This window comes from Phascolarctos cinereus, unplaced genomic scaffold, assembly GCF_003287225.1.
Source record: "Phascolarctos cinereus isolate Bilbo 61053 unplaced genomic scaffold, phaCin_HiC Scaffold_2;HRSCAF=192, whole genome shotgun sequence".
Classification (NCBI taxonomy): Eukaryota; Metazoa; Chordata; class Mammalia; order Diprotodontia; family Phascolarctidae; genus Phascolarctos; species Phascolarctos cinereus.
The window spans coordinates 332766766-332784763 of NW_027555625.1; the positions used below are offsets into that span (position 1 = coordinate 332766766).

At 40.8% G+C, this 17998-nt stretch overlaps 1 protein-coding gene across 1 annotated transcript; it reads right to left on the bottom strand.

Moving 5' to 3' along the window:
• Positions 1-4: 4 nt before the first annotated feature.
• Positions 5-10821, bottom strand: ARL10 (ARF like GTPase 10). Its single transcript, XM_020998591.2, has 5 exons — positions 10501-10821; positions 9246-9414; positions 7173-7348; positions 4112-4308; positions 5-2500 (listed from the first exon to the last, which is right to left on the bottom strand). The coding sequence occupies exons 1-4, from the start codon at positions 10660-10662 to the stop codon at positions 4132-4134; spliced, it is 684 nt and encodes a 227-aa protein (XP_020854250.1). The 5' UTR covers positions 10663-10821; the 3' UTR covers positions 5-2500; positions 4112-4131.
• Positions 10822-17998: the final 7177 nt, after the last annotated feature.

Here is a 17998-nt window from a genome sequence, read left to right on the forward strand (position 1 = left end):
AATATTGATTCCAAATATATTTATTATAGAATAAGGAAGCTATGGTACATAGGCTAAAGGAAAGGCAGGAAATTATTCTGATGGCTAAAGGACCTAGACAAACTCTTAAAATTGCAAAGGGCATTTCTAAAATCTTAAATAGATACTTGCCGCATAAAATGACCTTTTAAGATTCCATGGGAAATAAGACTTTTCTAAATGGCTAGACAGCTAATTAGAATTTCAAGTGGCAGTGATAATTTTTGTTTACAACAAAAATAGACTGAGGGGTATGATGAATAAGTATTCTTCTAGGACACAAACTTCCAAACTTACTAAGCCTTCTTTCACTCATTCTTGCCTCACTTTTATGTATCTTGCTCCTCTAATTTAGCTACATTGTGGAATTGAAGTTTATTTTTGTTACTTTTAGATTTACTTAATAAAAATTTACCTCCCTAAATTTCTTTTTTCTAAATCTAAAAAGCAAGGGAGTTGGATGTTTTTCCTGATGGAGAGAACTAAATCAAACTTTTTACCTGATGTGACTCATACCAAATTTTTTCCCCCATTACCTACATACAGAACTAGCTTTATATCTATCATCTATGTCAACACATATGAGTGGGGTGTGTGTGTATGCGTATGTGTGTGATCATAAAGAGACGTTAGAACTCTAGCATTTCAGAGCTAGAAAGGACCTAGAGATCATCTAGTCTAACCCATTTTGCAGATGGGTCCCAAAGAGGTCACAGGTACAGTTAGTGGTAAAGCCCAGACAAGAATTCAAGCCTCTTTACTCCCATACAAGTATTATTTTCATACCTTAACCATACTTCCAGTATGGTTATTAACTGCTTCAAAGGGAACATTAGCATGAATAAATTAAAATTCACACTGTAATTTGGCTTTAGAACACTTGATGATGTTTAGTAGAATTAACTATAGAATTTGTTTGCATTCCCTGAGAGTGCCAGCCTGACAGTGGCAGATAGCTAGTAGAGATTTTAAATTCACTACAAGTCCGTTAACAGTTGACACCATTACAGTATTTCACAGCCTTCCAAGGTCTAAAAGCCCAGTGGAATGATCTCCATGCCCTCTTGGGCAGGCCATTACATTAATGACATCCACAGTTTTAGTCATTTTGTCCTTCCTGGCCATGTCGACCACCCTTCAATATATAAATAACAGCACCAGGAAACATGATTTGAGTCTGGAATTTGAGCCTGCTTCCTGTAGAAATTTTAAATGGGGAGGTTGCTATCTTGGACTGAAGCTCAAGCGCAGTCCTGCTGACCTAATGGGATGATTTCACTAAGCAGTTTTCTGCCCCTGTGAGCCTATGTGGATAGATGCAGGAGAAGAGTTAATGCACAGTACATGGATAGCTTCACTCTTGACAGTCTGTAATAATATGCAAGACAAGATTTTAAAGTTGGGCAGAATCTGAGATCATCAGCCCTGCCCTTTAAAAGTTGATGAAACAGGCCTCAAGAAGAGGAAGTAACTTGTCTAAGGTCACACAAAGTAGCACAACTCTGACTCAATGTACTACCCAACAGCTTTTTCCATCATCTTACTAACAGTTTGTGCTTGTTTTGGAGTGTCACAGCCCTGAGGAAGGGAGCTGGAGAGATGGCGGGTCTGGCCAGGGTCATAGTACAGTGACAGGGAGACCTCAGCAAAGTGCCTGTTAGTCCACAAAAGTTAATCTTCTCCCCTGACTTCAGGTCAAGAAGCAAGTAAGTACAGAAGTTGGCATTTTTTTCCCCAGAACCTGCTTGGAGAACATATCCTCAATATCAATGTCACTGAAATAAGAACACTTTTAGACTACTACAGCCCTAGGAGGAGACTTGGAAACGTGTCGATCACAATAGGCCAGGGCCAGAGCCCAGGGAAGGATAGATGCCTAGAAGTAACTAGATGTGAACTGTTAATGTCATTGCCTCCAGGAGCCTAGGGAAAGGAACTTGGCAATCACTGTACCCTTGGTAGAGTCAGATCCTGGAAATGAAACTGGCATGAGCACTTCTTCCACTGGTCCAGATTTCAAACCTGTCGAGTTGCAGCCATCTCACATGCTGTCCATCATTGTCTGTAGATGCTCTCCCCAATGCGCTGAGGGCCTTTTTGAATTCTTTTAATATGTTCTGGATGCCATGTTCTTGCACCATAACCAGCCTACTTCTAGTCATACTTGTCCTCCATAGTAGACTCCACACCATTCTTCAAATTCATCACTGGTAATATGTACTTTTTTGTACTCACCACTTCACTTTTTGTCCTTTTCACTGTTCAATCTCCTCACTGTCCTTTGGGTCACTGGTACTTTTGATTCTTCAGACAATGTGGCATTTCATGATTCCCAGCCTTATAGCATCACTGGATGAAATGCTGGCCTTAAGAAGAAGGGCTTTTGCACTTCCCATATCTCTCCACACTCACCCATCCTGTCCTCTTTCTGCCATCTTGTAACACTGCCACCATGGTATGCATGAATGGATTGGCAGATGCTCTGAAAAATACCAGCAATGCAGAAAAGCGAGGAAAATGCCAGGTTCTCATTAGGCCGTGCTCTTAAGTAACCCAGTTCTTAACTGTTGATTGAGATCATTGATTATCACAGAGCAGGAGAATTCGTTGTGAACTTCATGGGCAGATTAAACAAGTGTGGTGTAATGAGCCCCAGATTTGATGTTCAATTGAAAGATCTGGAAAAGTGGCAGAATAATCTGCTACCCATCCCGTCAGTTTGGGTTCATTGTGCTTGCAACCTCAGCTGGCATCATGGACCACGAGGAAGCAAGATGAAAACACAGAAGGAAAAATCCTGGGATTCTTCTTCTAAGGGTGTAAAACATACATACAAATAAAATGCTCCAATGGACCCCCCCCAAAAAAAAAAGGGGGAGGGGGCTTTTACTGCAGCTAGCAGCTTGGGATCATTAAAAGTGCTGTAGTTTCTCAAAGGCAATCCCACTTTATCTTCGGTTCAGTTCTAGGCCCAGCTCTGTCCCTTTGCAATACCTACATGAAAACTATATACTCCCCATCTAACCACTAGTCAGACCCTGAAAATAAGCTTTCTTCATCCACCTTCATGCTAACCCATGAAGCAAATCAAACAGTGAATAACATAACACCAATAAATAATTGGGGAATTAGCCCTGACCTATGATTTCAGTAGTGTAAGGAATTTCGAGTCAGGAAACTTCCTGTACCAACACCTGTTCTGTAATTTGTAATCCAAGAAATGCAAAGCAGCCTAACTGAGGCCACATAGCCAGACTCAGTCGGAAGTGAGGCTTGAACCCTGGTTTTCCTGACTATCTGCTATGCCATGCTTCCTTAATAATAAAAAAATAACAGTTCATATTTCCATGGTGCTTTACAATTCACAGAACACTTTGCCCACAACAACCCCGTGAGGTCAGTAGCACCAAGTTCTGTTAAGCCTCACCATGACCCTGTGAGACAGGGGTTCTTTTGCCAAGGAAAGAAGCAATTTGCTTGCAGTCAGATGGATCATAAGTAACAGTTAAATTCGAGTCCAGGTTTTCTGACTCCAAATCCAGTGTTCTCTTATACCATAGTATCATTTATAAGCCACTTCCTGTATGAGATGGTTTGGCACTGTAGGCAGGTTATCCAAAGGGCCACTTTGTGGCCTGAGAGCCAAGGGCTCTGCTGAGAGCAGAGCTTAAAAGGGCTGCTCACTCTGGGGCTCCCTGAAAGGTGACCACTGCCCTAGTCATCCCAGATACAGTAGGCAGAGAAGGAAAGTATCCCTCCATGGATTTCTTTCCAGGGAGCCTGATTTACCCAGGAGCCTAAGGAAAAGAAGGAAGCCAACAGTATCTATTGAGCTCCTAAATTCTTTTCATTTGAGCACCAGGATTATGATTTTAGGATCAAGGTTCAGGATTTTATACCTAAAAAGAACCACTTTGGACCAACCCCTCATCTTACAGATGAGGACACAGGTGAGGTGAAGTGACTTCCCTGAAGGTCTAGATTGGAACCTAGGTCTTGACTCCAAATCCAGGGCTTTCAGTGATCCTCAGAAAAGCACCTCTCCAACCTGAAGGTTGTGGGCTGGGTGGGAAGGTGAGTGGGGAGCCCTTACCCCAGGAGGTATATTTCCAGTCAAGCTTGGGAGAGAAGGTCCAATAGCAGTGTCCAGACATGGTGAATGCTTGGAGGTGAGGAGCCTGGCCCAGCTGGGGGAATGCTGGCTGGCAGCAAAAAGAACTCACGCTGGCCAAAGGCTTGCAGGTCCAGTTCTTGCTGCAGCTGAGCCACACTCAAGGCCTCACTCTTGTCCTACAGATGAAGAGGGAGCCAAGTCTGAATGGCAATACTATGGCATTTGTCACACTACAGTTGGGTTACCCACAGAGGGCCTGTGTCCATTAGCCCTGCTTTGGGTGAGGGGAATTTGGGGAGGGCAAAACAGTAGAGTCCCTTAGTATGGATTCAACTCTTCTCTCATCTCCAATATCTACCCGCCCTTACCACCTCTTTCATCTTTCATTATTCTCTTTCTAACCCCCCACCCCTGTTACCTCCAGTCATTCTGGTGGTCCCTGCATAGCTTTGCTGATTAAATACTGGATAGTGGTGGGTCTTTGCAGGAGGGATTCTTTTCATTGGCTGTCCCCCATGCCTGCAATGCCCTCCCTTCTTACTTCCTTACTCCCTGACTTCCCTGATTTACTTCCTGACTTCCCTGGTTCAAATCCTAACCTTTTGCAGGAGACCTTTCCTGATCCACTTCCTTCCCTCCTCCCCATTCCTACCTCTTCTTCCAATCCACCCCAGTGCTTTCCCTCTGGAATGGCTTCAACAATTTCCATTGCACATATTTTATATATATATATATAATATATATATATATATGGAATAGCCTTCAATGATTTCCCATGTATATATCATGTTTTATTTATATATGTGTGTGTGTGTGTGTGAATATATATGTGTATGTATGTGTGTGTGTGTGTGTGTGTGTGTGTGTGTGTGTATATATATATATATATATATATGCCATGCTTCCCATTGTAGACGCTGGCTCTTAGATAAAAATGGGGGGTGGGGGGGAATCAGAGGATCTACAACCCAGGTCTGTTGACTCTAAGTCCCTTGTTCTTTTCCATTACAACATAGCTTTAAAGGATGCCTCAGCTTAGGGACTTTATATGAGTAGAAGGACTTTAGGACATAAAGATGGAAAGGGACCTTAAGACATCATCTAACTGAATTCTGTCATCATGTCCTCATCCATGATAGTCAGCTTTCCCTTCCCTATTCTCCTCACCCTTGTTCTAGAACTCCAGCTAGTTTAGGGAGATGTTTGTATTGGAATGAACCCTGAACTGGGAATCAAGAGTCTTTGGTTTGAATTCCCAGTACCATGTAAGCTTCTTGAAGGTATAGGCTGTTTCTCCTTTGATTTTCATATCCTCAACATCTAGCATGGTGCTTTGCATATAGTAGGTAATTAATAATTGTTGAATTTCATTTTGCAGATCAGTAAATGATCCCAAAGAAAGGAAATAGCTTAGTTTAGTCTTCTGAATCCAAATCCAAATCCAATGTTCTTTCCCTACACCAGATTCCATTTTAAACAAATGAAATTACAGTAAAATCTGTTGGCTTCTTTTTTAAAAATTATGAATTAATTAATTAATTAATTAATTAATTTTTTTGGTGAGGCAGTCGGGGTTAAGTGACTTGCCTAAGGTCACACAGCTGGTGTTGGCTTCTTAATAAGCCTGTAAATCTACTCTCCCTTCCCTTCATCCTTCAACACTGCTGCCAGATTAATCTTCCTTACGCAAAGTCTGAGCAAGTTAATTTTCCTGTCTGGGCCTCAGTCTTCTCACCTACAAAATGAGATCATCTCTAAAGTCTTGTTCCTTCTTTAAAACCCATATGTCCTACATAGGTACAGCCCCCAAGTTGAGTCATCTCTGAGCAGCTATGGTAGAGGAGAAGAACAAGGGATATGGACTTGGAAGACAGGCTTAATTCCTTGCCTTAGCATTTACTAACTGAGTAACTTTGGGCAAGGTCATTATCCCCTCTGGACCTCAGTTTCCTAAGCTGTGAAACTGGAGAGGGAGAAACGGGACTGGATGATTCTAAGGTCCCTTCTACCCCTAAATCCCACAATCTTGTGACTTGGGTTCAAATTTGAATTTTGCCATTTCCTGCTATGACTAGCAGCTATTATTTACATGTCACTTTAAGATTTGCAGAGCTCTTTTCAGTATCTCATTTTATCTTCACCACAACCCCTGGAGTTAGAAGCTATTATCATCATCAGCGCCATTTTGCAGATAAGGAAATTGCCTCGGGCAAGTCACTTACCCAAGCTGAAGCTCAGTTTGTTCCCTTTAAGAGTGAGGATAATAATAATGCTTGTACTAATTAACTCTGAAGAATGTTGGAGACAAAAAAGATTGTAAACTTTAAAGCTGTATAGAAATTACAGTGATCCCATGGAGACCACCCTCTCTACAGCTTTAAAGATAAGAAGAAAAATCCCTATACACACCAAGGTATTTCTAGCAGCATTTTTGGTAGCAGCAAAGAACTGGAAACTGAGTTGATGCCTGATTGGGAAATGGCCAAACAAACTGTAATACATGAATGTAAGGGAATATTGCCCTACCTTATAAGAAATGAAGAAGGTAATGAATATAGAGAAAAATGGAAAGAGCTACATGAACTGAGGCAGAGGGAAGTAAGCAGAGCCAAGAAAACAATAATGTAAACAGAAACACACAAAAAAGTGAATGCCACAAAATCACAAAGAAAAATCATGGTTCAAAAGAAGAAATAGGAGAATATGCGACCACTCTACCCTTCTGCAGAGATAAGAAGTCGAAAATTATGGTACATCATACATTTTCAGGCTACTTTAATGTACTGATCAATTATGCTGATTTTCCCCTCTTTTTCTCTTATTTGTCTTTTTCAAAACTATCTATTATATGGGACGGTTCTCTGGAAGGGGAAGGGAGAATGATATTGGGGAAAATTGCGTCAATATAAAAAAGCAAATGATATCAATAAAAACTTAGTTTTAAAAAACTTAGCAATCATTAAAATTATTATTGAATAACTATAGGAGCTGGTGCTAAAGACAAGTTCTTGCTTCATCCCTCAAGAGCTGACTCACTCACTTGTTTATTGGCTACTACAACCACAGGCAGGTCCGGATCTTCTGCCAGCAGCATGTGCAGCTCTTGCCGAGCACAGGGCAGCCGTAGCCGGTCAGCAGAGTCTACCACAAACACCAGCACATCTGCCTGACTCAGGAACTCCTTCCAGTAAAAGCGAAGGTTCTGGCTCCCACCAACTGAGAGGGAGAAACGGAGGGAGAGACAGACAGAAGGATCACCAGGTTAATGGTAGAAAAAGACCCTAGAGATCATCTATTCCAGAGTTCTTAATCTTGTTTTGTGTCCTGGCAGTCTGGTGAAGCCTGTGGACCCCTTCAAAGAATGTTAAATGTATCAACGAAAACACAAAGGAAATCAATTATGTTGAAATACAGTTATAGGGGCAGCTAGGTGGCGCAGTGGCCCTGAAGTCAGGAGGACCTGAGTTCAAATGTGGCCTCAGACCAAACACTTGACACTTACTAGCTGAGTGACCCTGGCCAAGTCACTTAACCCCAATTGTCTAAAAATATAAAAAAAATAAAAATAAAATAAATAAATGAAATATAGTTATTAAAATATTTTTTTTAAAACTTAAAGATCCATTGAAACCTATTCATAGTCCATGGACCCCAAGTTAAGAAACTGATCTGATTCAAATCTTGCATTTGATATATCCAGAAACTGAAACCCAGAGTGGGGAAGGGACTTGAAACAAAAACCCAAAATAGCAGAACCAGGAGTCAAACTCAGTTCTCCGATTCCAAATCAAGAGTTTTCTCCACCACATCCTACTACGTACTGTGAAAAGCATCAAACCATCCTGGTGGCCTTAGAAACTCTCCATTCACTGACCACTTTCTGACCTCTGAGCTAGCATCATCATTTTGCCTAATCTCACTCACACATACTTGTACAACACGCCCATTCCTGCTACTAGTCCCTCACCCTAAAGGTTCCTCTCTCCAGGAAAGCCCTCCTCTCTGCTGAGCAACCTTGCTTGCCTCCTACAGAGACACATCTTTCCCAATTTCCTTAGTTATTGGTGATGCCCATTACAGTAAAGTTACTTTGTATTCTGCATTTACTTACCTGTATATGTGTTTTTTTCTCAGTCGCAGCAGAATGTAAGCTCCTTGAGGGGAGAACCTGGGTTTTTTTTTTCTTTGCATCCCTTATCATAGTGGATAGAAAGCTGGCTTTGAAGCCAGAAAACTTCCCAGGGCTAGTCATTGTCTCCCCAAGAGATAGTTCTATCTATTAGTGTTCTAGACAGCTCTCTTGGATTAAAGGTTGCAGAGGAGGTACCAACCTGCATTGCTAGAGGGAAATTTCCTCACCTGGAAGTTTATGAAATCATAGGTCCATGACTATTCCCAGTGCTGAGTATAGCGCCTGGTGCGTGGTAGGCACCTAATAAATACCTGCTGAATTGAATCAAGGTCATTATCTTGGTTGTTCTCCCACACACCAAGCTCATTTCTAACTCTGTGCCCTTTGCTTGTACAGACCTCCCCTGAGCCTGAAACATCCTTCCTTCTCCCTTCCCATACAAATCCTGTCCACCCTACAGCAACCAACTGGAACCCCACCACCTCCAACAATCCTTTCTCCACTTCTTCAGCCCACTCAGATTTTCCCCCAGCCCACTCAGATTTTCCCCCAGCCCCTATACCTACAGGGCTCAGAGTCTGTACCATATACTCTAGCTTCAAGCATATACAGTAGTGACTTGTATTACTGCTTCATTATTTTGTCTCCCCCAAGAGACAGCTTCCTGAGAAGGGGGAATATTTCTGCTCATCTCTGAAACAAGAGAGGTAGACCAGGTCTCTCATATCCCTTCCATTTGTGACATTTTGTGATTTTATGATTCTTTCTTGTAATAGCTCTGGGCTTGGCAGAATACATACATACATACATATATATATATATATATATATATATATATATGACATATATGTCATTCACAATTTATTTTTTATATATATGACATATATGTCATTAACAATTTATTTTTTACTTCCTGAGTGCCTTATAATTATTTTCCCCCATTCCTTCTCTTGATATGGGCATTGACTATGCCAAGCTCACCCTCTAGCAAATCCATCTGGAAGCTCTCCGTGGGGAGCCGAACAGAGTTGAAACCCCAGGTGGGAGCCATGCGCTCTTTGGCTCCATGGCCGGAGAGGCAGTGGAGGATGGTGCTTTTCCCAGCTCCATCGAGGCCCAGCACCAGGACCTGTCGCTCATCCGGATCCAACTGCAGAGAAAGCAGATGCAGAAACACAGAATCAAAATAGAGAATACAGGCTTTGTATCCTGTGCTCTTTCTTGGGAGACATTAGAGCCCCTAGTCAGCCCTTGGGAAATACCTGACCCTCCCTTGTTGTCTAAGAAAGGATCCCAATTTGAGAAGGCATCATCAACAGTAGCTCTCTACTAAATGCAATGAAAAGGACATTCACACGTTCCAAACACCAACCTTAGGCTCCAAAGGTACCAAGAACAAATCTGTGTGACCCTTCCTTAGCAAAAGAGCTGTGCATTTTCTAAGATCCTTCTTGGACTACGTAGCATTGGTTTGAGAGAGAGGACTTTCCCCTCAAGTCTCCATGGGAATATATCATTTTCTAATTCTGTAATATAAGGGAAAGGCAGGTTCTCCATTTGTTAGCCGGGACAAGCAGGAGACTAGGCATCACCCAGTTTATGGGAACCAAGTGAGAACATTAATGGCTGTGGTATCACAGTATGTAAGTTTGACTCCTGGTTTTGCTTCTTAATATCTGAGCATGCCTTGGGAAGATGAGTCTCCTCATCTGTAAAATGAGGGGAATATAACTAGCCCATACGGAAGGGCCCTTTCAGCTTTAGGAGTATAGATGCTGGAAGTAAGAAAACTAGATTATCATAGGAACTGGCCAGGCCTATAAGACAGGGTAGGGTAAAGACCTTAGAACACACCAAGTAGATAGATTAGGACGCAGGCTAGTACAGCCCGAGGAACAGAAATGCAGACAGAGACACATACAAAAAGTGAGACAAAACTATACACACATGGTTGTGCGCACACACAGATGCACACACGAAATCATAGATGTGTAAGCACAGAGATTCATATAGAGAAACCCAGACTAAGTTGAGTAAGCTAACTAGCTGAGAAAACCCCAAGGTCACTCCATCGCCCACCTGGCGCCCCTCGCCGGCTCTCCTAAGAGGCGGAGATGGGCGGATGATATCTGATCCACCCTGAGTTGGTGCCCAGAGCGTATTGTTCCCCGTATTCTCCAGGGCTCCGTGCCGGGCTCGCTGCCCTCCTCTTGCCTAGCCCAGCTATCCCGCTCACCTCCCCCACGTAGGGGCTCAGCTCCGCTTCCCACCAGGGCCTCCGTCGCCGCCCGCTACCTTCACTGACGTAGGCCTTCCATACAAAGAAGAGCACTGAGCCCAGCACGGCAACAGCACCGCCCAGCAACAGCATAACGTGGGTGAGGGACCGTGGAGCCATGAGGAGGTGCAGCAGGACGCGGAGCCTGAACCCGGGTTTGAGCTGGAGCCAGAGGCAGAAGCAGAGGCAGAGCCTGTGCCCAAGCCAGAGCCCAAGACACCACCCAGACCCCGCAAAATCCCGCCCTGAAGCAGCTGGTTCAGCCCAGCTGTGCGACAGCTGCAGATTCTAACTCCCTCTCCTCCCTCCTCCCCCCGCCTTCTTAAAGGGGACAAGCTCCCTTCCTCGAGCTGGTTTGATTAAGCAAACATCCATCTAAAAGATAGATCTAAAAGATACCCATTGGTATCTGCCCTGGGACCACAGCGTCCTGGTCCCAACATTATATTAGGCAGATCATCTTAAGGGTAGTCCTTCCCTGGACCTCCAGTCTAGCCCCATCCCTCAATGCTTACAAGCCCCAGAATTCACTTCCTGCTGTCGTGATTGGGCTAGCTTCTGGTGCACAATGCCTCCAGTCGCAATAGCAGCTTCAAATTCCTCTGTGCTGAAGGTGGTGCACAACCTAGGAACATAGAATCGGAGCTGAAAGTCCAACTCCTTCGTTTTATATATAAACAATATTATTCCCATTTTATAATTTGGGAAACTGAGGCCCAGAAGAGTGAAGTGACTTGACAAGTAGTACAAACACAGGTATTCCAAGTAGAATATAATAACTCCTTTTTCTATATAGAGCTTTAAAGATTTCAAAGCACTTTCTTTACAACAACTCTATGAGGTTGGGTAGTGTATCATTAGTCCCAATTTATAGAGGAGAAAGTTGTAGTGCAGAAAGAGGAAGTCACTTGCTGAAAGTCACCCAGTAGCATAGTCAGGAATTGAATGCAGGTCTCCTGATTCTGGTCACCTTCTCTTTCTGCAGTAAGTGGCAGCCTTTCTAAAAACCTAAGAAGGCTCTGTGAGTCAGACATGACTCTTACTCTCTTCTTAACTCTTTCCAGTCTGGCTTCTGACTTTATCATTCTGCCAAAACTTTGTTTATCAGAAACTTACTCTCTCTGAAGTTACTAATGATCTTCTGATTTTCAAATTTAATGACTTTTTCTCAGTCCTCATTCTTTTTTACCTTTCTGCAACCTTTGGCCCTGTTGATCACCCTTTTTTGCTTGATACCTTCTTTTCTCTAGGTTTTTATGACACTGCTCTCTCCTGGTTATCCTTCTATCTATCTGCTTGCCCCTTCTCTGTATCCTTTACTGGATCTTCCTCCAGGTCATGCCCACTACCCTTGGGTGTCCCCTAAGGCTCTGACCTGGGTCCTATTCTTGTCTCCTAATGCTATTTCACTTGATGATTTTATCAGCTTTCATGGTTTAAACTATCATCTCTATGTCATCTGATATCTACCTATCCTTTCTCCCTTTCCTTTCTGACCCTTCTCTTTTCAGCACTGGACCACCACTGGACCAGAAGCATCTAGGAAGCTCACCAAACCCAAAAGGCCAGAGATATGAATCACCATGTTCTTGGAGTCTCTGTACATTTCTAGGGAAGTTTTGGATACATGCTTTCTGAAATGGCTCTTCAGGCCAATTCAACTTTGAATTAAATTTAATATTGAAATGGTAAACTAAAGGGTCAAGAGAAACAGAAGAGAAGAGAGGAATTTGAAGAGAGGAATAAGAGGCTTAAACAGGAATGATAGACTAGGAAAGCAGAATGTAATGAATAAATTGGAGGTTGCAATTAGGATGAAGTTTTGGTTTAATAAGATAAGGTACAAAAAGAGATAAAAGAAAGGATGCATTTTTAAAAATTTCCTTTTTGTTATAAACTTAATAATCAACAATATTTCAACATACTAAAAAGAGGATTGAATATGAAACTGTAAACTTGAACTACATAGCTTGTAAAGGTATGTATTCAATTTTTAAAAGGTAATAACAAAACTGCCCTGTTTGTAGGAGATGAGCAATTTCAGAATTATGGATTATAGAAGCAGAACACTTCTGAGTGATGATGATCAGATTAAGAAAAAATAGTAGCTGTGTGTCTATGACTCCGAGAGGAAAGTGGGGATGGGGAAAGGTTTCTCAATTCCAGCCTCTGGCTCAGTCTGAATCTTATAGCAAGAAAAACTAGGTCTAGAATCCCAAATCAGAGGAGACTCTATAGTTCGGTCACTCTGAATCAACAGAACTTTTCAGTTGGCTGATATTAAGTCTAGCATCTCTCTACTGGAACTCCAATGTGGGGTAAGACCTGAGGTATGTTACTCAGCCCCAAAAGATTAGACCAGAAAGTCAACAATCACAATCAAACTTTACCCTGAATCAGACCATTTCAGCAGCACTAAAAGCTAGCCTGTTCTTGAAATCCTGTAATACATAACACTTAATACCCCAAGAAAGATCAGACATTCCCTCCAGAAGTTCACATAGCCTAGCACTATCTTAAAGTCTGAAGTCAGGAAGTAGGCTGGAAGATTGAAAAAATAAAAAAAAAATCCCACCATGAAAAGCTATTATGATGACAGGAACAATCAATATACAAAATCCAGAGGAAGAGAATGAGTCAAAAATATCTATGAGCAAAGCCTCAAAAGAAAACACAGCTTGGTTACAAGTTTAACTAGAATTCCTAGAAGAGATGAAGCCAGAGTTTAAGAAAAAAAGAATTTAAAAAGTTTTTATAAATGAAATAAGAGTGCTTGTGGAAAAAAATGAAAAGAAATGAGAATTACGGAAGAAAGACTTAGAAAGGGAATTAACAACTTGGCACAAGAAAAACTTTGCCTAAGAAACAAAGCTATCACTCTTTGCAGATGACATGATGATATACTTAGAGAATCCTAGAGAATCAAGTGAAAAACTACTTGAAATAATAAACAACTTTAGCAAAGTTGCAGGCTACAAAATAAACCCACATAAATCATCAGCATTTCTATATATTACCAACAAAGCCCAATAGCAAGAGATAGAAAAAGAAATTCCATTTAAACTTATTGTAGACATTATGAAATATTTAGGAGTCTACCTCCTGAAACAAACCCAGGAACTCTATGAACACAATTACAAAACACTTTTCACACAAATAAAATCAGATCTAAATAATTGGAAAAACATCAGTTGCTCATGGGTAGGCTGAGCTAATATAAAAAAATGACAATTAAGCTAATTTACTTATTCAGTGCCATACCCATCAAACTACCAAAATATTATTTTACAGAGTTAGAAAAAATAATAACAAGATTCATTTGGAAGAACAAAAGGTCCAGAATATCAAAGGAACTAATGAAAAGAAATGCAGGGGAAGGTGGCCTAGCAATTCCAGATCTTAAATTGTATTATAAAGCAGCAATCATCAAAACTGCTTGGTACTGGCTAAGAAATAGGGAGGTGGATCAGTGGAATATGTTAAATATGCAAGACACAGTAGTCAATGACTATAGTAATCTATTATTTGACAAACCCAAAGACCCCAGCTACTGGGATAAGAGCTCACTATTTGAAAAAAACTATTGGGAAAACTGCGAAAGAGTATGGCAGAAACTAGGCATAGATCCAAATCTCACACCATATATGAGAATAAAGTCAAAATGGGTTCATGATTTATATATAAAGGCTGATACTATAAGCAAACTGGGAGAAGAAGGAATAGTTTGTCTATCAGATCTATGGAGAACAGAAGAAATCATGACCAAACAGGAGATATAGAACATTACGACAAGCACAATAGATAATTTTGATTACATTAAATTGAAAAGTTTTTGCACAAACAAAGGCAATGCAACTAAGATTAGAAGGAAGGTAGAAAATTGGGAAAGAACTTTTACAACCAGTCTCTCTGATAAGGGCCTCATTTCTAAAATACGTAGAGAATTAAGACAAATTTATAAGACTACAAGCCATTCCCCAATTGATAAATGGTCAAAGGATGTGAACAGATAGTTCTCAGATGAAGAAATTAAAGCCATCTATAGTCATATGAAAAAATGCTCTAAATCATTATCGATTAGAGAAATGCAAATCAAAACAACTCTGAGGTACCACATTACACCTATCAGACTGGCCAACATGTCAAAACAGGAAAATGATAAATGTTGGAGAAAATGTGGGAAAATTGGAACACTAATACATTGTTGGTGGAGTTGTGAAATGATCCAACCATTTTGGAGAACAATTTGGAACTATGCCCAAAGGGCTATAAAAATGTGCATACCCTTTGACCCAGCAATAGCACTTCTAGGGCTGTATCCCAAAGAGATCATACAAATGGGAAAAGGACCCACATGTACAAAAATATACATAGCAGCTCTTTTTGTGGTGCCAAGGAATTGGGAATTGAGAGGATGCCCGTCCCATTGGGGAATGGCTAAGCAAGTTGTGGTATATGAATGTAATGAAATACTATTGTACTATAAGAAATGATGAAGAGGCTGACTTCAGAAAAACCTGGAAAGACTTATATGGTCTGATGCTGAGTGAAGTGAGCAGAACCAAGAGAACATTGTACACAGTAACAGCCATGTTGTGCAATGACTAATATTGATAAACTTAACCCTTCTCATCAGTACAAGGATATAAGACATCCCCAGAGGCCTCATGATGGAAAATGCTATCCACATCCAAAGAAAGAACTATGAAAGTTTGCCGCAGACGCCTGCATCTGCAACTGTGTTTAAATGCCGGTCGAGTATGACAGAGATAAAGAAATATGGGGGCCAGGTGGGTAGCAAGTAAAGAACAGGCTCCATTTATTAATCTGAGGGCTAGGGTTTTTATACTTTACTCGTGGGAACAGCACCCAGAGTAGCAAAGGCAATAGTATCAACAATTATTTTTCTCATGGGAATAGTAACCAGGGGGAGTCCCCCCCTGAACAGTTTCCTTGCCTCTTGTAATCTTCAAGGTCCTTCTGTTTTCAAGAGAGACAGAGCAGGAGGGGGTTGGAGAGCCCACGTATCTGACTTAGGCAGCCATCGGACAGAGGACACACAACAGGTAAAACCTGGCATGGCCTGAATCCTCTGACTTGTCGGTGCTGGCCCTCGACAGAAGTTGAATTGCTATCATTTTTTTTTCTCTTCTGTTGAGTTTTATTTCCTCTTTCTAATGGTTCCTCTTATTGGTTTTAATTTTTACTTACAACTTCACTAATGTGAAAATATGTTTAATAGGAATGTAAATGTATAGCCTATATGAGATTGTGCACTGTCTTGGTGAGGGTGGTGGGGAGGAAGGGGAGAAAAATTTTAAACTCATAAGCGTATGGAGGTGATTGTTGATAAATCAAAATAAATTAATAAAATTTAAAAAAAAAAGAAAAAGAAAAACTTTGCCTAAGCAACAGACTCCCTGAAAAACAGTGAACCAAATGTGAAACAAGAAGGATATTAAGTCAAAGTCAAAAATCTAAAAAATAGAAAAAAAAACTAAGGTGGTCACATGAACAAGAAGATGGAGAACTAGAAATCTTCTCCAATCCTCATGACCTCTTAAATCTCTTTAAAGTAGGAATTTTATGCAATAGTTAAAGCAATTTCAAATCTTTCCATGGTCCAAGAACCCAAGAAAGGAAAAAACTAAATGAATGTTAGAGTTGTTCGGTTGTGTCCAATTCTTCATGACCCCACTTGGGATTTTCTTGGCAGAGATACTACAGTGGTTTGCCATTTTCTTCTCCAGCTCATTTCACAGATAAGGAAACTGAAGCAAACAGGGTTAAGTGACTTGCCCAGAGTCACACAACTAGTAAGTGTCTGAGGCCAGATTTGAACTCAGGTCTTCCTGACTCCAGGCTGGACACTCTATTCACTGCACCACCTAGCTGCCTGTAACAGCAGAGGAGGCTATCCCTTATCCTTAACTCACTTAACATTTGGTCCTGACAACCCACTATGCTTAGGCAGAATGGTATGGTACAAGCACACATTGACCTGCAACAGAACTTAACTCTACCGTTCCTCCAAGTGCTATGGAAAACCAAAAAGCAGGAGCTTTTTCTGACTACAATGGAAGCTCAACAGTGCTCTGTGCTGCTACAAAGCTCATCCAGACAACTAAGAAACAGAGAGAATAGGGGTGAGGGGCATGTGTGGCTCTGTGGTACTCCACCAAGCCTAAGGGAAAGAGACCAGTACCCATCTGGGACCAGTCTGGTCCCCTCAGAAGTCACTTAAGGCAGAGACTAAAGCTGATGAAATACGAATTTCCCAGGCCAAGTGGAAGCTGAGATGACTTTGGAGTCCAGTCCCTGGAAAAATTGCCATCACAAGGGAAGGAGTCAGAAGGTGAGTATTAGCGGAAAATAAGGAAAAATGACTAACATTACCAAAGATCTTAGAAGGAGAAAGGCTCAGTTAAGGAGGAAGACTTAGCTATAAGCAGATAAATCAACAAGGAAGATATTAATAGCAGAAAAGAATATGACTTCCACAGCTAAATGAGTCCAGATATCTCTGAATAAATATTGCAAGATGAATAAAAATGAATCACTATCTAATGAGACAGGGGACCCTGTTGATTCCTATAAGAGCATGGAACTATAACAGATATTCCTGAATGGTTTAAAAGAGGAATAAATCATGAAAACAGAATTTATGGCATGCGTGGTAGAAATTACTGACAGAATAGAAAAACTTAAATCCACAGTGGCAAGTCTCACCAATGAAACAAAAGAGAGAATAACTGAGTGGCAATGCAAAAACACAGAAGTGAAGAATAATCTGGAACAAGAGAAGCAAAAATTAATAACATTAAAAGAAATTTTATCTCCATAGAAGCAATATGATCTTACAGATAAGATATATAGAAACATCTTAAAGATAAGTCTCCCAGAATGACAAATCAAAACAGCTGAATGCCATAATGCAAGAAATAGTGGAAGAAAACTACCCAGAACTTCTAAACATAGAAAACAAAGTACCAATAGAAAGAATCCACAGATTGCCTCCAGAAAACAACAGTCCTGTGCTGCAAACTCCAAGATACATAGTGGTTAAATGTAACAATTTCGATGAAATATAATGCATTCTGCAAGCAACCAGGAGAAACACCTTCAAAATGTAAAATAATTCAAGTTACTCAAGACAATTCTGTACCTACTTAAAACTGAAGGAGAGACTGGAATAATGTGTTTCAAAAAGCAATGGAGCCCAAAATGCAATCCAAAGTGACATACTTTGCAAATCTGAATCTACTCATTGATGAAAAAAGATGTACATTGAGTTAAAAAAAAAAAGAGAATATACAACACATTTCTAGAAAGAAAACTGGACTTGAGCAAATTATTTGCTTCTCAAACACCCTAGACAACAGAAAGGTAAACGAACACAGCAGCCAAGGACAACAACAGCAAAATAACCACAGAGAGGCCATTAAAAGATTTCTTT